Below are 22,276 nucleotides of genomic sequence, written 5' to 3'. Positions count from 1 at the left end.
CACTATTAAGAAAGTAAAATGACAGTCCACAGAATGGGATAAAACATTTGAAAATCATATATCTGATAGGCAATTACCATCTATGACATGTAAAGAACTCCTACAACTCAACAACAAAAAATAGCCCAATTAAAAAATGGGCAAAGAACTTTAATAGACACGTCTCCAAAGAAGATATACAAATGGCCAATAAGCTTATGAAAAGATGATCAACATTGTTAGTCACTAGAAAGATGCAAATCAGGGCACCTGGCTGCCTCAGTCAGAAGAGCATACAACTCTTAATCTCAGGGTCATGAGTTCAAGCCCCATGTTGGGTGTAGAGATTACCTAAATATATAAACTTAAAGAAAAAAAAAAAAAGATGTAAATCAAAACCACAACGAAATACCCCTGCACACAAGAAATTTCTAGGAGATAAACAAAATGTGGTCTATAACATACAATGAAATATTTATTCAGCCACAATAAGGAATGAAATTCTGATCATGCAACAAAATGGATCAATCTTGAAAACATGATGTTAAATGGCATAAGCCAGACATATAAGGATAAATATTGTATGATATCATCGATATGAAGTACCTAGAATAGGCAACTGAGAGAAACCAAGAATAGAATAGAGGCTACCAGGGGCTAGGAATAGGGTGAATGAGAAGTTATGTTTAACATACAGAATTTAAGAGGACTAAAAAAAGTTCGCTAATAGATAATGGTGATGGTTGCAAAACACTGTGAATGTACTTGATGCCACTGAATTGTACACTTAAGAAAGGTTATTTTACCACAATATAAATAAGTAAATAAAATTTTAAAAGATAAACTGACATTTATTTTGACCCAGCTCCCACTTTGGAATTTCCTTTTATCAGCCAAAAACACTACTTTGCATATCTCACCTTTAACCCTAAACTTAAAGTTTCAACCCCAACTGGTTCACAGTATCTTTCATATTGCTCACATCTGCCTCTTCATCTTCATTTCTTATCATCACCTGCATGAATCTTCCACCCTCTAGCTAACTTTTCTGAACATCCATTTTCTTGATCACCCTGGCCTGAACAACTCTCTCTTTCTAAGTTCTATTCTTACTTCAAGTTTAACTAAGGTTCCACACCTGTTCTTGCAGCACATATAGCCCACACTCTTCTCCCAGTGGACAGGTACTCCTGATATATAGCTTTGCAGCCATAAAGAAATAACTGGGAATTCTAGGGAGACAGCAGTCTAAGCCATCCCTGACTCCTCCTCTCTCTCCTAACTCCTTCATTTCTTGGTTCCTAGGGGATATAGATGTATTTCTCAGGTTCTCTTACAGTTAGATGTGGCCATGTGATGGAGTTCTACCCAATGGAATGTGAATGAAAGTGTGCCATTTCCAGGCCTGGCCATAAAAATCCTCAGCATGATTTCCCATGTTTTCCCTTCTGGTCAGCAGAATAGAATCAACTTCCATGGAAGCTATGTTTTAAAAATGGCAGAGTCTTTGCTGTCCAAGGTCCTAAGAAATCACAAAGAGGAGGGCTGTCCTGCAGAGCTATTCAGATCAGCGGCTCATTACTGTTTCATTGGTATAATAAAGATCACTGTGTGGAGTTATGATACTACCTTCCCTAATGAAATAAAAACACAATAAAATAATAGTAACAAAAACTATAAACTGAAAAAGAGAACCACTTTTCATATAGTTCACAGTCTACAATGTGTAAATGAGAGCCCGATCTGATCTGCTTAGGGTTCTATTTGCTTGTTGTTTGTTCTTTGCTTTCTTTATAATAAAGAGCTAAGTGTGATTACCAATGCCTAGGAGGAGGAGTTCTGCTACACTGCCCAGAGTCTATTGGAGTCTATTGGCTGCTTAAGGGTTTGGGGAGCTCAGACAGCTAAACCAAGCATTTCCCACAGCATACTCACAGGGGGCTCTCAAGCCCCTACAGGCATTCTCAAGAGCTACAGAGTAGTTCTACATGCAGTTTTAAACATTTACATTAAATTCTGTACCCTAAAGAAATGATACACATTCTTCTCCAGTGACCACAGAACACTTTTTAAAGCAAATATGTACCACCATTTTCTAACCACAATTAAATCTTTAAAAATCACCCAAAAATTTAACAATTTGGAAACTATAAAACATTCTTCTAAATCAAATATGGCATCATCAAGTAAGAGACTAATAGACAAAAAGTCCCAGAAGTTAATAAAGAGACTGACAAAAAAAAAGAAAAAAAGAAAAAAGGAAAATAAGTAAAGGAAATGAACAGACATGCAAAAAGAAAACATGCAAATGACCACAAAACAGAAATGATCCTGAACCTCACTAATCACAAGCAGTAAAATGAGTTACTCTTTTTCATCTCATTGAAGACTGAAAACCATGCAGTCCTGGTGAGGATGCAGAAAAACAGGCATTCTGATTCTAATGTGACATGCGATGAATATTGGGGAATGTAAATCTAAGAATAACTATTAAAATTTTTAAATACAGGGTGCCTGGGTGGCTCAGTTGGTTAAGCGACTGCCTTCAGCTCAGGTCATGATGCTGGAGTCCCAGGATCTAGTCCCGCATCAGGCTCCCTGCTCAGCAGGGAGTCTGCTTCTCCCTCTGACCCTCCCCCCTCATGCTCTATCTCATTCTCTCTCTCAAATAAATAAATAAATAAAATATTTAAAAGAAAAAATTTTAAATACAGGGGCGTCTGGGTGGCTCATTCAGTTGGGTATCCAACTCTTGATTTTGGCTCAGGTCATCATCTCAGGGTCATGAGATCGAGCCCTGTGCCACGCTCTGCACTCAGTGGGGAGTCTGCTTGGGATTCTGTCTCCCCTCTCCTTCTTCCCCTCCCCCCACTCACACACAGGTGCTGGCACTCTTCTCTCTTTCCCTCTCTAAAATAAATAAAATCTTAAAAAAAATTTTAAATACAAATGCCCTTGACACAGAATCACAGTTTTGGAATTCTACTCTATAGAATTAAAAGAATCAGTTAACAAAAATATATGAACAAAGATATTTACTTAAGGATTAAATGTAATGTCAAAAACCTGAAAAAAAATTTAAGTATTCATCCATTCACAGTGAAATGGCTGAGTAAATGAGGCTCATTAGTGTAAAAGAATATTACCTAACACTTAAAGGAATGTGTTATCAACTACTCTGAGGAACAGCAGAGATACACTCTTAGGTAAATAAAGCAAGATGCAGAGTAATGTGTATACAATGACTTCATTTTGGGATGCCTGGTTGGCTCGGTCAGTGGAGCATACAGCTCTTGGTCTCAGGGTCATGAGTTCGAGCCCCAGATTGGGTAGAGAGAGTACTTAAAAATATATATATATGACTTCATTTTAAAATATAACCATCACCACACTATGTATGTATGTGTATTTTCATTTGAATGTTTGTATGAGCAAGTAGATACAAAAGGAAGGATACATATCAACCAATCATTAATACTGGTTGGCTCAGAAGTAATGTGACTAGGAAAGAGTGAGAATACATTAAAAAAAAAATACTTTTTTTCAATCCAGAAAGATTTTAAAATCTAAGTTTTTTAACCTGGAAAAGTACTAAGAAATATATAAAAGTATATTTCAAAAATCTTGGGATGTTCCAGATACAAAGGTCACATATTTTATGATTCCATTTATATGAAATATCCAGAATAGGCAAATCCATAGAGACAGAAAGCAGATTGGTAGTTGCCAGAGTCTAGGGTGAGACAGGAGTAAGGAGTGACTGCTAACAGGTACAAAGTTTCTTTCAGGGATGACAAAAATGTTCTTAAATTAAGATTGCAGTGACGGTTGCACAACTTTTTGTATATGCTAAAAACCACTGAATTGTACACTTTAGAAGAATGAATTTTATGGTATGTGAATTATATCTCAATAAAATGAATAAATAAAATCTTGGTTAGGAACAGTATGACCAAAAAAGCTAAGAGACAGAAAAAGACAGAGTTGACTACTACAAATTTTAAATATCTAAATAGCAAAAACCAAAACAAAAAAACCCATAAACAAAGTTTAAAAAAAGAAACTAAGTAAAAAGTGTACATACAACACACACCCTACACATCAATAAAGAACAAACAATTCGAGCGCCTGGGTGGCTCACTCAGTTAAGTGTCTGCCTTTGGCTCAGGTCATGATCCCAAGGTCCTGGGATCAAGCCCCGTGTTGGGCTCCCTGCTCAGTGGCGAGTCTCCTTCTTCCTCTCCCTCTGCCCCTCTGCCTACCTGTCCTCTCTCTCTCAAATAAATAAAATCTTAAAAAAAAAAAAATTCAATGGAAAATGAGAAATTCATAGAAGATATACAAATAATAAACATTTGGAAGGATGTAGCTGTGATTATTCAAATATAAGTTCACCTAAGAGTAATATTGAATTTATAATAGCTTTTTACCTGTTTATTTTCCCAATAAACAGAAACCCTCCCAAAAATTACTCTTTTGACAGGCTCCAAAGCAATCTAACATGAAAAACGGTATCCTCACAATGAAAGAGCGAGGCTACAGACCTAAGTGGAGTATCATAGCATCACAGACTCTAAAGGATTACCTAAGTTCATTTATTTAGCCATCTATTGCATAAATTCCCTATCCAATATTTCTACAAAGTATTGAATCATTCCACTGATTCTGAACATCTCCATCCACAGGCAAGTCATGCAGGAGCCCATTTCATGTTCACTCAGCTAAAAGTATTTCTCCCAAAGTGGCAAAAATAAATAAATAAATAAATAAATAAATAGGAAAGAAAGATGAATTACCAAAACAAACTGAATACAGAAATTCAAATAAAACAATAAGATTAACACCCTACCCTGCTCTATTTTTAAAAAATTTTAAGAGTCCCTTAGAATTAGCAGTTGTTATAGTATTTTACTATAGATAGCATATGTGGTATCCTACCTTCCTAATAAAATGCTATGAAAGCTGTTCTAAAATACTGAAAATAGTTACTAGACAATTTCATTAGCACCAAGTAGATACAACACCACTAAGTACCTGCAAATAACACAAAAGTGATGGATTCTAATAGGGCAACCATTGCTGTGATTGTTAGAGAAACTACGTTGAATGCTGACAGAAGTATCACATAGTCTTCTCTGATAAAAAAATGAAACTAAAGAATTGTTTTAAATCTTTAATTAATGAGGATATCATTTATTTTCCCTTCAAAAGAATTTTTATATGAGTATGTCTCTGCCAAGGCCAGCAAACAAAGAAACCTAAGTGATCATAATTAGAAATGGTCTCCTGAAATACTGTGCTGACAGAATACTAAGCCTAAAGTCATACACACCTTGATTAAAATGAACTAGATGACATCGACATAATGGAAATAATTTTGTCCTCCTCACCTTATTCATGTTGTTTTCATCAACCACATCCTTGGAGATATCCTGGATTATTTCTGGACACAAGATAAGGAGAATGATTTGTAGTGGCCAAACTGCTGCTTTACGTTTGGTGCTTTCAGCAAAACCATCCACCAAGTCAAACAGTTTTTCTGCACATTCTATGTGAAAAATACAATTAAATGATATTACTAAACGAGAATATCTCTGGCATTAAACTAAAAGCCGGCACTATCCAAAAACCCAAAGGTCAAATTTTTAAAAGATAAAGTGGAAGTTCATTTAAACAATTAAATTTCAGGTAAGCAGACAAGCAATATTATATTGTCTATGTATTAAAAGAGCTATTTTGGGACACCTGGGTGGCTCAGTCAGTTAAGCATCTGACTTAGTTTCGGCTCAGGTCATGATCCCATGGGTCGTGAGATCAAGCCCCACATCAGGCTTTATGCCCAGCTGGAGTCTGCGTGGATATTCTCTCCCTCTGCCCCTGCCCCCGTGCTCTCTCTCACTCTCTTTCAAATAAATAAATCAATCTTCTAAAAATAAATAAATAAATAAAAGAGCTATCTTGATCCATCCTAGAAAAGGTCACATTTCAGAACGGACAAACTTGTGTTTAGTCTCAATGTGCAGGGCCTTTTGCAAAGTGTGATGTACACAAGAAGCAGACTGGACAGCTTCTCACAGGTAATCATCATACTCTCCAGGATTCTGTAGTCTCTGCATCACAGCTATATCTCAAGAATTCTAAGTAAGGATATTACTACTTTATACACATCTCCCTAAATACAAAATGAAGCCTCAGAGCACAAAAGAGTACTTCTCTACAAAGAAGAGCCATCAAATATCAAATCCACAACTCTAAAGATGAGAGCTTTATTCCAAACTGCTTTTGCAAATTTGCTCAAAGGAAAGGAAAAGGATTGAGGGAAATTTTGAAATATAAGAGAAAATAATATTTCCTATTTGACATCAGCTAACAAGAAGTAAAAGCACCTTAATAACAAATAATCTGGAAAGTGATAGGTTTTTACCTCATAAGGAAGAGTTTAAAAGATGAATAATCTTATTCTTACCAGCCATATCAGTCTGTGGAATCTGGTATAGCTTTGTAAATTCATCTGGATAATTTTCTACCCAGTTCCAAAATGCCTATAAATAACAAAACATATGCTTTTATATGAAAGCAGGGGTATCTTCAAAATATAGTAAACAAAATGTCACACAACCCAATTATATTACAAACTTCTCATTTCCTTCATAAGAATACTGTAATGCATTCCTCCTAAATATTAATGTGAAATTATCACTGAAGTCATGACTTTTGATTCAAAATAGTAAAGACAGCAACATTTACAAGCAAAATTTAACAAAATTTTAATATCAAAGAGGTTATAACTTACTTTTTCCAGGCTATTTATAACTGCTAACTGTGCAACCTTCTTTAGGGCTTTAAATTTAAATGCAGTTTCTGGAGAAAAAAAAATTTTTTTAATTAACTCTAAGATCAGTTAACACAAATTCAGAGCTACTTGTAAAAACACATCACAGAGTACTAACCACTATACGATCACGGCCACTACTTGTAAAAACAAACAAATAAACCAACAAAACTTTCCTTTTACATACAAACTTTTGTTCCAGTATTATTTGTAAGCAATGTGAAGGTAAAGACAATTAATATAAACCAAAAACTCACTGATTATGTCCACTAAAGACAAATTCAATGAAAAGCAAACATGCCTTGAATTTCAAAGATTCTTGGGGTTTTTTTGTTTGTTTGTTTTAAATAATAATTGATTTTTAAAGTATAAAACACATGGTCATTGTAGAAAATTTAAAAAAATACACAACCATCTAAGGGGAATTTAAAACATCATCCATGATTCGTACCATTCAGAATCACAGGTAACAGTGTGATGAACTTTCTTCCATCCCTTTTCGTATGCAAGTATAAGACAAATATATTTACCGCAACTGAGATCATAAAGGCTAAACCAAACCTGTTCTCTTCATTTTACGTAGTATCCCAAATTTTTTCCGTATCATTCAAAATTCCTCATACATATATGATGACTCTAAATATGATAGTAACTATAATTTACAAGCCAGGTATTTTTAATCTAATGTATTTCTTTCACAATCCTAATATCTTCAGATATTATAAGTGAGCAAATTGTGTTTCTGAGGTTACAGATCTAACAAACTACTGAATTGGGTTTCAAAGCCACAGTCTGTTCAAGTATGCTCTGGTGTCTTTCAGCATATTTAAGTCAATATATTAAGTCACTGGTTATTTAAACATTTTCCAATTGTATGTTTAAGATATTCCTAATATATCACTATAAATAACACTAATAAACACTTTTATATCCAAATATTCTCCATATTACTGTTCATTTCTTTAGGATAAGATCTAGAAGTAGAATTATCTGGTCAAAGAGATGAATATTTTTTAAAGCTCTTGATAAATATTGCCAAGCTGATTTTCAGAAGGGTTAGGCCAAATGTCACTCACACCAAGCAGCATATGAAAGTAGCTTTATCAACATTGTCATCATTAAACATGTTTTTGTTTTTATTTTGCTAATTTGATTGTTCAAAATAGTGGACTGAACTTTAAAAACGAGACTAAACATTTCTCCATATGAATGTATTAGATATTTTTATTTCCTCTTCCGTAAATGTGTTGTCCCCATCTATAAAAAGATTTATACCTGGAAAAAATGATCCTTCTATAAACTATTTTACTGGTAACAGTCCCTTCACAGAAAACTCCGCCTATGGACTTTGCTTGTTTTAACTGAGGTATAATTGACATACAACATTATATTAGTTTCAGGTAAACAATAGACTGATTCAGTATTTGAATATATTGTGAAATAATCACAATAAGTTTAGTTAACATCCACTACCATATGTAGTTACAAATTTTTTTTCTTGTGATGAGAATTTTTAAGATCTATTCTCTTAGCAACTTTTAAAAATGCAATCCAGTACTATTAACTATAGTTGCCATGCTGTACATTACATCCCCATGACTTTTTATAACTGGAAGTTTTTATCTTTTGACTCCCCTCACCCATTTTGCTCACTCTCCCATCCCTTGCCTCATGTCTGGCAAACACCACTCTGTTCTCCATATCTATGAGCTTGGTTGGTGTTTTGTTTTGTTTTTTTAAAGATTCCATCTATAAGTGAGACATACAGTATTTGTCTTTCTCTGACATATTTCACTTAGCATAATTCCCTCAAGGTCCATTCGTGTTGTTGTCACAAATGGTTAAGATTTCCTCCTTCTTTATGGATAATATTCCATTTTAATATAGAATACATATATTCCATTTTACGTATCTTATATATAAGATATAAAACACATTTTTAAACATATGTATAAACATATATGTACATTTTAAATACATATATATATTTCACATCTTCTTTATCCATTCATCTGTCAATGGATATTGAAGTTGTTTCCATACCTTGGCTATTGTAAAATAATGCTGCAATGAACACCAGGTATATATATCTTCTCAAGTTAATGTTTTCATTTTCTTTGGATAAGTACCAAGAAGTGGAATTGCTGGATCATATGGTAGTTCTCCCTTTAATTTTCTGAGGAACGTCCATACTGTTTTGCTTGGCAACTGTGCCAATTTACATTCCCACCAATAGTGGACATTCTCACCAACTTACTATTTCTTGTTTTGATAACAGCCATTCTAAGAAATGTGAGGAGATACCTCATTGTGGTTCTGATTTGCACTTGCCTGATGATGAGGAATGCTGAACATCTTTCATGTACCTGTTGGTCTTCTTTGGAAAAATAGATATTTTTCAGGTTCTCTGCCCATTTTTAATCACAATATGAGGTTTTTTTGCTATTGAGGTGAAAGAGTTTGTCACATATTTTGTATATTAACCTCTTATTAAGATACATGATTTACAAATATTTTCTCCCATTCAGTAAGCTGCCTTCTCATTTTGTTGATGCTTCGTCTGCTGTGCAGAAGCTTTTAATCTGGTATAGTCCCACTTGCTTATTTTTATTTTTGTTGCCTCCTATGGACTTTTAATGGAGGGATACAGGTACTTACTATTTTTATATAAATATCTTTCTAAGAGATGAGTCTTTGAGTAATAAAACTGTCTGAACAATTTAAATGTCCTTTTTTTCTGGACTTAGAATTGAGTGATTTGTTCTCTAAGTCAGTTTTAAAATATATTCCTACAACTTTCCTAGCTCTTGCTCTCCTTTGATTTCCAAATAATGGCATTATACTTCAAAGCGCTCTTGAGCCTTTTTGCCTTCCCACGTTCATTAACTTCACCTTTACGACACCATGACTATGTTATACATGGTAGTCCATTCTCAATTCCCAAGTATATGCCTTTTATTATTCCAGTTGTACAAGTTTCTGACTGGACAGCCAACCCATACGTCAAAGGCAACAGATGTACAACTAAATTATCATTTTCTTGGCTATGCTCCTTACTGCTATCGATCCTTCCTTTCCTTTCCTGCTTCAATCAGCTTGCTCTGTAATACTTGGTGATACTTCTCTTTAACCTCACATATCTAAATCACCAAATGTTAGGTGATGTACTTTATGTATTTTGGTATACCCTACTTCCTAAATACTGATACCAAACTGGTTATCTACCCTACCCCCATTCCATTAAGACCTGTTCTACCCTCATTTTTCACTCATGTTACTATACAACCAAGTCCCAGAACTTCATGTAAACTTTGGCCATCCTGCAAATTTCAAGCAAAGTGGTATGTCTAAAATAAAATATTGATCCTGCCTTAAAGCCTTTCCATCACTTCCCATGGCCATGTTTTTTTTTTTTAAATTATATAACCCATAAGCACAATGTGTAACAGTTGGCTCTAGAGACAGGCACATGTGATATGAATCTTCCCGTGCCACTCACTAGCTGTCTGACCTTGAAAATGTTACTTACGCCTCAATTTCCTCATCTACATAGGGGATGATAATACTACTATCCGCTTCACAGGGTTCCTCTGAGGATGGATGAGAAAAGGCATGAAACTGCAGAGGATAATGTGTGGCACATGGTGAAAATGCAACAAATATCACTCTGCTTTTATTAACACAATCTGGCCTGCTCTTGTACCTCCATATTTTGCTCTTTTCCTCTTAATCAGTCTTACCCCCAAATACATACCTCTTCCCTCACTATATGCTCACCCTGAGTTTGCCACATTACTTTGCAAATAATTTGGTAATAATATATTTGTCTCATAAACCAGGCCATGAGCTCCGTGGAGACAGATTCAATACTTTATTAATCTTTGCAATCCTAGCACTTAGCATGGTTTCTTGAACACAGTTTCTTAACAAACGCTGTGCATTTTGTTTATTTTTTATTATGTTCAGGTAGCCAACATATAGGACACCATTAGTTTTTGATGTAGTGTTCAACGATTAGTTGTGTATAACACCCAATGCTCATAAAGTGAACTTAAAACACATTACTAATTTTACTATTCATATGACAGGAAGATTCCACTCCTTTCACCAATGGCACCTATAGCCATCTCTTGCTGGCCTATTTAATACTGGCATTTTTATACTTTATACATTTATCAGCTATACTCTAAACTTACATTCATGAGGCAGTTACATTCAATGGGGATGACTTATCACAATAAAAAGAGGCATTTATTTACACATTTAGTTTCTCTTATTTGGACATGGGGAGCCATTTAAATTAATTATTACAGATTAAACATTTCTAAGAAAACTGATGTTTTAAACAAGTACTTACTCATGGGCAACCAGGACTAGATCTATTTCTGAAATGTCACTACACAGTTATGAAAAATCACAAAACCCTGCTTATACTTCTTAAATTTTATACACAGAGAAAATCTCTAAATTTTATCATCCTTAACTAACATTTAATGATAGATTCTAAGATCTTAAAAATTTCAACTGTGAACTGAATTGTGGTTTATTATAGTTTAAAACAATTGTTGTCCATTTAACATAATAGCTAAAATGATCCATTTTATTTCTTTATTAAAGTTACTGAAAGTGATTTAATTGTTGCTTGGTCTTATAATAGTAATGACCTAAAATCGGTAATAGAAATAGAACACAGCCTTATAGTATTGATCTACACATAGACTTTTTTTCTTTTAAAGATTTTATTTATTTACTTCAGAGAGAGAGAGGAGAGAGAGAGCACAAAAGCATGAGCAAGGGGGGAGGGGCAGAAGGAGAAGCAGACTCCCCACTGAGCGGGGAGATTGACATGGGGCTCGATCCCAGGACCCTGAGATCATGACCCGAGCTGAAGGCAGATGCTTAACTGACTGAGCCACCCAAGCGCCCCTAGATATAGCCTTTTTACATGTCTGGTGAAACAGTTACTGAGTTTAAAGCAAATGTTAAGAAAACAATAAACAAGGTGTTTTGACAATTACATTGCAGAACTGTTGAGATTTGCACAGTTAACATAACTAAATCTTCTTTTAGGTCAGACACAAAACATATTTCATAATTCCTTAATCAATATACAAAGTAAAATTAAAAAGTGTGAATCATATACTATAAGGATTCACATTTAAATTAGCTAGGATCCGATATTACACAAAACTAAGAAACAATTTTTGTGAAGTGAATTTAGTTATACTCAGTTTATTAATAATGTTCATTAATATTTTATTTAACACTTTCATGCTTATCACAAAAATTCTCTCAATTCCTTGAGACTGTTTATTTTAATCAACATAATCTTGCAAAGAATTTTCCAAAGCTTTAAAATCACATATTAAGGGGCACCTGGGTGGCACAGTCGGTTCGGTGTCCCACTCTTGGTTTCAGCTGGGGCCATGATCTCGGGTCATGAGAGCAAGCCCACATCTGGCTCAAGCTCAGCACGGAGTCTGCTTGGGTTTCTCTCTCCCTCTCCCTTTCCCCCTTCCCATCCCCCACTCTCTCACTCTCTGAAATAAATCTTTAAAAATTTTTAAAAAAATAAAATCACATATTAAGCATTATAATATCACCGGATGGGATTATAACTGAAATGTTCTACAAGGAAGCAAAAGGCACTGAAAAGGTAAGGGACTCTGTAATTCTGCAAAGTCAGTCAGAAAGTCAGTAACAGACCTGAAAACACAAATATCAGAAATGAGATGCCCATCTCAATTCCTCCTATTGTCATAAAATCACAATCTTCTGGTTCCATTCTGCAATGGAACTTTGATATCCTGCTAAACAATCTGCTTTTAGCACTACAACAGCTAAACAGATAACTTCTATAACCTATAACTATCCTTAAGAAATGAAATTCTAGAAAAATTAAGTAACAGCACCTGTATATTCTCTGTTAAAGCAAAACTTGTAGTTGAACAAAACTTTCCATTGCCAAGATTTAAGATACTCATTTTTTTGTTTTCAAAGGCTCAAAAATTATTATTGAACCATTAAGCATTATTGTCCATTTCACAAAGACATTTGCATTATAAAATCCACTTTGATGTCCTAGTTCAACACAATTAGGACAATTCATACATTCAAACACTGGTTTTTCACTCACAGTGATTAGTCTCAAATATATCTTACATTTAAACTTACCCTTTAGGAGTCGTTTTAATTTTGCACAATCCACATTGATATACTGTAACAATTCTATATCATGAACATCAACATTGTCTTCTGAACAAACAGTCAATTCCTGTAATCTGAAAAGTAAAAACCAAAAATAATTTACTATCTTAAGTTCAAAATTCTGAACTGAACAGATTCTTCTCACCCCAATGATGAGTTTATAAGAAAAAATATACATAAAAAAATAAGACAATAAATAATTCTTATAAAATTTACAGGTACATAACTACCTGGGGGGATATGATAAAAGAAGCCAAGATAATCCAGTAGACTTCACTGTGTATACATAAATCAAATCATTATGTTGTATACCTCAAATTTATACAATTTTTATCTAAAAAAAAAATCACAGCATGCAGAGAACTACTGAAGCAGAGAGATACATAAGTATTTGAAATACCAGTCTCTGTGCTATGTGTATTTTTAAAATTTTTCTGTAATGAAAATAAATTTATTAACTTCTGATTACATCAACTAGACTTCAGAAACATAAATGGTATTTTATCTACATTTATAGGATACATTTACTTCATATTGAAAAAAATGAGTAAGCATTTATTCCTTGTACTTTTTGCAATCTGTATGTGTATTTATGTGTTTATTTGATTAATGTCCCTCCCTCACAAAACTTATTCTTGTAAAGACAAGAATCTTTCCAAACCCCAAATTTCCCTTATATTAAATATAAAGTTACCACAAATGTAGAAAAATTTAACACTTAACAAAAATAGATTTTTTTAAACTCATAAAAAAAATTCACTTAAGTCTGAATAAAATTTTTCCTCCATTTCTCACTAACAACCACAGGAGTCAGATTTTTTTATTGTTATTTTATTTGCTTGCTTTATTTATTTATAGTCAATTCAATTAATAAACATATAATTATTATTGGTTTCAGATAGAGGTGATTCATCAGTCTTATATAATATACAGTGCTCATTATATCACATGCCCTCCTTAATGCACATCACCCAGTTACACCATCCTCCAACCTCCCTCGGCTCCAGCAACCCTCAGTTTGTTTCCTATGGTTAAGAGTCTCTTATGAGGGATGCCTGGGTGGCTCAGTCAGTTAAGCGTCTGCCTTTGGCTCAGGGTCCTGGGATTGAGTCCCACGTCAAGCTCCCTATTCAGTGGGAAACCTGCTTCTCCCTCTCCCACTCCCCCTGCTTGTGCTCCCACTCTCGCTGTCTCTCTGTCAAATAAATAAAATCTTTTTTTAAAAAAGTCTCTTATGGTTTGTCTCCCTCCCTGGTTTCATCTTGTTTTATTTTTTCCTTTCTTCCCCTATGATCCTCTTTTGTTTCTTAAATTCCACATAACAGTGAGATCATATGGTAATTGTCTTTCTCTGATTGACTTATTTTTCTTAGCATAACACCCTCTGGTTCCATCCACAGCATTGCAAATGGCAAGATTTCATTTTTTTGATTGCAGAGTAATATTCCACTGTGTGTGTGTATGCATATATACACATATACACACTACATCTTCTTTATCCATTCATCTGTCAATGGACATCTGGGCTCTTTCCATAATCTGACTACTGTGGACATGGCTGCTATAAACATTGGGGTGCAGGAGCCCCTTCAGATCACTACATTGTATCTGTGGGGTAAATCCCCAGTAGTGCAATTGCTGTGTGGTAGGGTAGCTCTATTCTCAACTTTTTGAGGAACCTCCAAACTCTTTTCCAGAGTGGCTGCACCAGCTTGCATTCCCACCAACAGTGTGGGAGGGTTCCCCTTTCTCTGCACCCTCACCAATATCTGTCATTTCCGGACTTTTTTTTTTTTTTTAAGATTTTATTTATTTATTTATTTGAGAGAGAGAATGAGAGATAGAGAGCACGAGAGGGAAGAGGGTCATTCTGACTGGTGTGAGGTCGTATCTCATTATGGTTTTGATCTGTATTTCCCTGATGCCAAGTGATGTTGAATTTTTCATGTGTCTGTTGGCCATTTGTATGTCTTCTTTGGAGAAATGTCTGTTCAGGTCTTCTGCCCATTTCTTGAATGGATTATTTGTTCTTTAGGTGTTATGATAAGTTCTTTACAGATTTTGGATACTAGCCCTTTATCTGATATGTCATTTACAAATACCTTCTCCCAAATTCTGTCAGTTGTCTTTTGGTTTTGTCGTCTGTTTCCTTTGCTGTGAGAAGTCAGCTTTTCAAAAGCTGACAATGTTAATCTACTGAATTGTGCTTCCTAATGAGGAATACTCATTACTTCAATTAAGATATCAAAAATGTAAGCAGATGAATGGAATTACTAATGTTCATAAATGCAGAGACAGACAGATATGGTGAAAAAGCACAAATACTACAAAATCTCACTCATAATATTAACTCGAATTGCGGCCATTTTAATGCAGTCTAAAACTGATGTTAATCATCATACTAAACCTTCAGTTGCTAAAGTGATACCAATCCCATTTCTTCCTTCACAAATTCCTTTTTCACTAACTTTAGCCCGATGTATAGCTAACATTAAAATTATTCTAAGCACTTACACTGACGCTCTTCATATCATCAGGGTGAGAAAAGCTTAGCAGTTCACACTGGGAATGCCAAGGTCCTCAATACTGATTTACATGCTAAAAATTCCACAACTGATGCAAAGAGCCTAGGAAATATGGTATATGATTCCTTAGGAAACACAACTTAATAAATCAGCAACACCAACTTCTGAAAAGCTGACTCTTGTATTTGTGAAAAAATGGAAGAAAAGTTTAATTCTTTTTACAGCCCAGTATTTCCATAGGGAAGGGGTATTTTGTGAGGCTTAAACATCATTTCTGAAGGAGAGAAATCAAAGGGTAGTTGGAGCAAAAGAAGTAAAGTAGAAAACTTATTAAAACATCTAGAAAGACCAGGTAAACTGAACAACAACAAAAAGATATTTAAAACCTATAGAAATAAAATAAAATAAAAGTGCCTGGAAGGCTCAGTTGGTTAAGTGTCCAACTCTTGATTTCAGCTCAGGTCATGATCTCAGGGTTGTGAGCTTGAGACCCTCATCGGGCTCTGTACTCAGTGGGGAATCTGCTTGAGATTCTTTCTCTCCCTCTCCCTCTGCTCCCCCCCACCTTTCTCACTCTCTCCCTCTCTGAAAAAAAGGAAAAAAAAAAAAGGAAAGAAAATAAGACAAACACCCCCCATCCACCCAGGTGCAGAAATGAGAGGAACCTAAAAACCAGAGATGGTTTTGAAGACATGGTCTGACCTTGCAACAAAGGAAGCACTGGAGCTAGGTTTTTTCCTCTCCTTAACCTCGGGATTTGTGGCTAACACCTACATGGGACTGGATACAAAGCTTTATACCCTAATAATGCAGGGAATAGAACTGGGGCCCTACAAAAAACATGACTAGCAAGAACTATGCAATTCCTTAAATGTGAGTTGCACCGAGAGAGATGGAATGAAAGGAGAGTGGAAGGAGATAAAAAAATCTACTAACATAAGATGTCTGTCTGCTCTGGCTGTTTTGGGTAGGGGAAAAAGTCACCCAGAGCTGTTACCTTATAAGGGTTTGAGGTCCACATTTACACTATTCATACAATCTGGGAATGAGAAATTAACCAAAAAACAAACAAAAAAAAGTCCAGAGCTGGGCACTTAGCAAAAGCAAATGCAAAAACCATCACTAGGACACTCCCACAGCTACAAGAGATTCCCAAAGAAAATACAGATGTGCACTAGAGATGGATTTGTAATCAAAGTTTACAGAAAAGAGAGGAAACCATTCACTATGAATGAGAACTGGCACATACAAGTATATGAAATTATTTAACGATCTTAAGAGAATATAAAATATGTTTTAAATGATTATAGCCATATAAAAAATTTAAGACTATTAAGAAGAATAAGAAACCATTAAAAAAAATCAGATCTGTAAAAGAATCAAATAGAACTTTGGGCACCTGGGTGACTCAGTCATTAACCATCTGCCTTCGGCTCAGGTCATGATCCCAGGGTCCTGGGATCGAGCCCCGCACTGGGCTCCCTGCTCCACAGGAAGCCTGCTTCTCCCTCTCCCACTCCCCCTGCTTATGTTCCCTCTCTCACTGTGTCTCTGTCAAATAAATAAATAAAATCTTTAAAAAAAAAAAAAAGAATCAAACAGAACTTTTGGGGCACCTGATGGCTCAGTCAGTTAAGCATCTGACTCTTGATTTCGGCTTAGGTCATGAGCTCAGCGTTCTGAAATCAAGCCCCACGTCAAGCTCCACACTGGGCATGGAGCCTGCTTAAAATTCTCTCTCTCCCTCTGCCCCTCCCCCCTTCTCCAAAAAGGAAAAAAAAAAAAGAATCAAATAGAACTTTTAAAATCACTGAGTCTTCTGCTTCTGGTATTATGTCAAATCAGATATTCTGCAGGGCCCTCCCACTACAAAACAATTAGATCTAGTGCAATGGTACAGTAATTCTGTGGACATAGCAGCTCATCCTCTACATAAAAGAGTACCATGAGCTGCAGAACATGGTATACTTCAGCAGAAGGATTCTTAAGATCTGTAGCCCATATTCCTTTAAAAAAAAAAATCAAACGTCAGAAATATCAAAAGCTAATGTTAATCCTAAAAGAGAAACATTTGTGGACCGGTAGAATAGTCAAACAGAGTAAATTTTCATGATACTGGTTCATCTATTATATATGAGATACAAAATCAATCTTCAGAAAGAACTGCCATTCTAGGGGTACCTGTGTGGCTCAGTCAGTCAAGCGTCTGCCTTCGGCTCAGATCATAATCCCAGGGTCCTGCGATCCAGCCCTGGGTCAGGCTCCCTGCTAAGTGGGGATTCTGCTTCTCCCTCTCCCTCTGCCTCTGCCCCTTCCCCCTCCCCCACTGTTGCTCTATTGCTCTCTCACACTCTCACTCTCAAATAAAATCTTTAAAAAAAAGAAAGAACTGCCATCTAGTCACTTGCATATTTTAAGTCACCTATGTTATGACAGCTATGATATCTATATCTAAATTAAACCATCATAATGGTCTTTTAGATGAGTGGTCCTCTAACAAGATCAGCTCTGGCAAAAGCTACATGAAATGCAGCTGTCTAAAACATGCCTTTCAAAGATCCCATTTCTGAGCAGTCTGTCCACTCCAAGCTACAGAAACTAACTTATTCTGGAGACATTTAACTTCTCTTCTAGAAACAGTAAGGTTCAGGAAATACACAAAAGTTGTCTATATTTACATGCACTGATGCTGCAAAATCCTATAAAATGAAACCTTTGGTGACTGGAAAATTTCTAGAGTTTTTAAAAGGTGGCACATTTGCTGTATTTTATAAAGCAACTTATGTTTGGATAGACTAAAAAACATTTTAATATTTTGCTAATTTTCACCTTCAATGTAAGATTATTTCAAATAGTAAGCTGGTGTAGTAGTCACTTAAACAAAGGGGTTTTGTTTTTTCTTTTTAATTTCACACCTCCTCTTTCCTAGGTGTCGGTTACCCTGCTACCTCAACTAGTTTAATATTACTCAGAATATAAAATGTTATCCCTCAAAAGATTTCATGAAGACATTGTTTTATTGTATAAACATTACCTAACAGTATCAATCATACTATACCATTAAACAAAATTTAATTTTCTTTGCAACAGTTCTGATGAGGGATTGAAGAATACTGTTGCCTAGCATCAGGACTATAGAAATACCATTTTTTTTATTAAAAAGCAGGATTTTGAAGTTAGCCAAGTCCCCCAAAACACTATAGCACAAACTCTCAAATTATGATGCATATTCCATTCACACCTGTGGAAAACAACAGAAGAATGAACAAAGCTGACTAATGGAAGTCCACTGTTGACACAACACAGACAAGTCAAAAGATGAAGGATGTATCAATAAACAAAGAGAGCTGTTTTTCCATATTCTATATTAGTCTTAGATTCACTAAATCACTAAGTGATTCATGTTATACTTCCTACATGGTCATATTTAAGGACCCATTTGACTCTTACTTGCACGAGATGGCAAATCATTTGCATGAAAGCAAGTTCCAGAGTCACTTGCTACCATCGGTTATTATTCCATATAGCACCATCTATATACCAATTTCTTCACAACTGATGATCACATGGTGATCTTTAATCATCAGTAAAAGCTTAAATCATATTTATCATATAATCCTGAAGCACAACAGTAAAAATATCATAAAAAAGATTTCATAAAAATATGGTTAAAATGGAAGTATAGAGTAGCAGCCTGGTATAATGAATGTAATAGACTATGAAACCGATCTGACTTTAAAATTTGGGGTCCTCCATTATTCGGCACAGCGCCTTAATAAATTCTCTGGGATTAGTTTGTTTACCTGTAAACTAGGGGAAGTAGCACCTACATTTCAAAGATACTATGAGGATAAAACAGCACAACATATGCTGTAAATACCCCAAAAATGGGAGCTTTTAGAATTCATACAGTTAAAACACAGTCTACTTTCTGGAGAAGTCTACTTTGCAATTACTCACATCCTTGTATTTCCATATCATTAGGTTTTTTTGTTTTTTGTTTTTTTTTTGCTTGGTAACTTAGGATCTTGTGATAAAGAACAGAGCTGTGAGATCATTAGAAATCTGACTACTCTTCTCAATTATTCTATCTGATTAGATAATTCCATTTAAAGGAATAATATTAAAGAGCCCAACCAAAACTTTATACCTAGTGTTAAAAACAAAAACCTCATCATGAGCGATATGTTTTCCTAAAATTTGGACTTTCAACTTCATAACAGTACTCACATTTAATTGTACACACCAATATCACAATATTGCATAATAAAAATGTCAAAGAAATCAATGTATAAAATTTATACAAAAGCCCAAGTCAAATTCATTTCTGTCAACTTTTTATGCAGACAAAAGAAAGACTTCTAAAATTACATAACTTAACAATAGTTCCACGTAGATTTACACACTAACCTGGTAGAAATCCGACTAAACACTGCATTGAAGTTGTTGCAGCTGAGAGAAAATAAAACACCAGAGGCAGAATTCCGAAGTTCAGCGGCATGCTGGTTTCCTTCCCGACAGGTATGAAGAAAATGGCAGATTTCTGGGAGCAACTGTTTGACCAGCATTGTTTCATCTAATCTCATTGTGTCCTTTGGTTGCTACAATAGAAATAATCACATAATTCTAAAACTGTTAAATTTACATGTAAAGATTTTCTGTATGAAAATTTTCAAACAGACACAGAGTTGAACACCCATACATTCATCACCTATACTCAACAACTGTTAATATGTCACCGTGTTCGCTGTATCTATCTATAGTCAGTCTAATAAACAGGTGGCTCCATCTTCCACCTCTTTTTTTTTTTCCATCTTTCACCTCTTTTCACAATTAAAGTCCAGGCCCCCATCCATCCTCCCTAGCATCCCCCCTCCCCACCACCACTCCTGTTTTCTCCCCTGTTCATCAAATCCCTATAGAAGCCTTTCCACTCTTAGGAATCTCAAGTTTGTTGTGAGTTCCAAATAAACATTACTCATATTTATTCGTGAGTGTATTGTGTCATCTGTCTCAAATCCAAATAAATTCCTGGGTGTACAATCACATCTGCCTTTGGGCGGACTGACCAGAACAGATATTTACTTATTACAAATAATTTTGTTTCGGTTGAGTTATTTCAAAGTGAGTTACAAACATCATAGGTACTTTAGCATCTCTTAAAAATAAGAACATTCCCAAAAAATAAAATAAATAAGAACATTCTTGGGGCACCTGGGTGGCTGGCCACAGACTCTTGATTTCGGCTGTCATGATCTCAGGGTCATGAGATGGAGCCCGAAGGCTCTGCGCTCAGTGCATAGTCTGCTTGTCCCTCTTCCCCCCCATCCCCCCACCCTTCCCCTCTCCTCTCCTGTACACACTCTCTCTCTCTTTAAAATAAATAAAATCTTTGGAAAATAAAAATAAGGGCATTCTCCAATATAGCTTCCATACAATCACCACATCAAAGAACAACAACAAAAAAACCAATTCCCCTTACATAAGCTAATACCCAATCTATATTCAAATTTCCCCAACTGCCCCCAAATGTCTTTCATAACTTTTTTTTAAAGATTTTATTTATTTATTTGAGAGAGAGAGACAGAGCTAGCGACAGAGAGTGCCAGCAGGGAGGAGAGGGAGGAGCAGGCTCCTTGCTGAACAGGGAGCCCCCTAACACGGGGCTCAATCCCAGGACTCTGGGATCATGACCTGAGCCCAAGGCAGACGCTTAACCGACTGAGCCACCCAGGCACCCTCATAACTTCTTTTTAATTCAATCAGGATTCAAAAAAGGTTCAGATGACTGCAGCATGATTCCTTTAGTCTCTTTATTCTAAAACGACCACTCCCCCAACACTCCATATACATCATTTTTATTTTCTGTAACACTGACTTTAAGAAAATGGGCCTTACAAAATGTTCCATATTGTTGATTCTATTATTTCTTAGTAGTATGACTTGTTCTTGTAGTTACTGTATTTTCTATAGCTGGAACCTCAATCTAATAGTCTGATTAAATTCAGGTTAAACACTTCAGGTAACTCAGTAAAATTCATATTGTATCATAACAGGAGTACATAATGCCAAGTGGTCCCAATGTTAATAACACACCAAGCTTGATAATCTTGCTGTAAACATTAAGATCTCTACTTTATAAAGTAAATCTTTTCCCTACAATTAACAAAGTAACCAATGGATAAGCTATCCTGCAGATGCACTGTTCCACATCAATATGTCACCTAACAGCTGATAATATTCATGTATGAATGACGATTCTGGTAATAAATAAAATTTTGTATAATTATGTGCTATGCTTGATTCTGTAATTGCAATCCAAGTGCTTTTAGATGTATATACACTGAAAAATACGGACAGCAAATAAACATCACAAAAACCAAAATTCAAGTGGCGATGCCTATATCAAACAACAGAAATACTGAAACTCCAATTAATAAACAAGTAAAAATTGCATAAATATTCAATCTTTTGAATAATGGCCATATATGCAGGGACAAAGATCGCTTAAATTCTACAAAATTTTACTCATAATATGATATCGGTAAATATTTGATGATTTTCATTTAGCTATTTCAACTACTTATATGACAAACATGTACTTGTAGGCTCACTTCTTTTGAACTACCTCACCATACTTCAATCTAAAAATGAAAATCAACAGACAACCATAATTATCATCGAAGGCGATCCAAGAAAACACAATTATTTGATAATATGAATAGAATTATTT

General features: G+C 35.2%; 1 protein-coding gene across 1 annotated transcript in view; it reads right to left on the bottom strand.

Annotated features, from left to right (window-relative positions):
* The window catches only part of NF1 (neurofibromin 1), a 276,385-nt gene that overhangs the window by 183,629 nt on the left and 70,480 nt on the right, over nt 1–22,276 (bottom strand). The window contains 5 exon segments of the mRNA XM_035724594.1: nt 5,370–5,527; nt 6,446–6,521; nt 6,773–6,840; nt 12,986–13,092; nt 19,954–20,144. Coding sequence (XP_035580487.1) covers nt 5,370–5,527; nt 6,446–6,521; nt 6,773–6,840; nt 12,986–13,092; nt 19,954–20,144 — 600 coding nt within the window.

The sequence above is a fragment of the Zalophus californianus genome, chromosome 16, assembly GCF_009762305.2.
Source record: "Zalophus californianus isolate mZalCal1 chromosome 16, mZalCal1.pri.v2, whole genome shotgun sequence".
Lineage (NCBI taxonomy): Eukaryota > Metazoa > Chordata > Mammalia > Carnivora > Otariidae > Zalophus > Zalophus californianus.
Note: the sequence above shows the minus strand (reverse complement) of the source record. Positions and strands in the feature narration are given on the sequence as shown.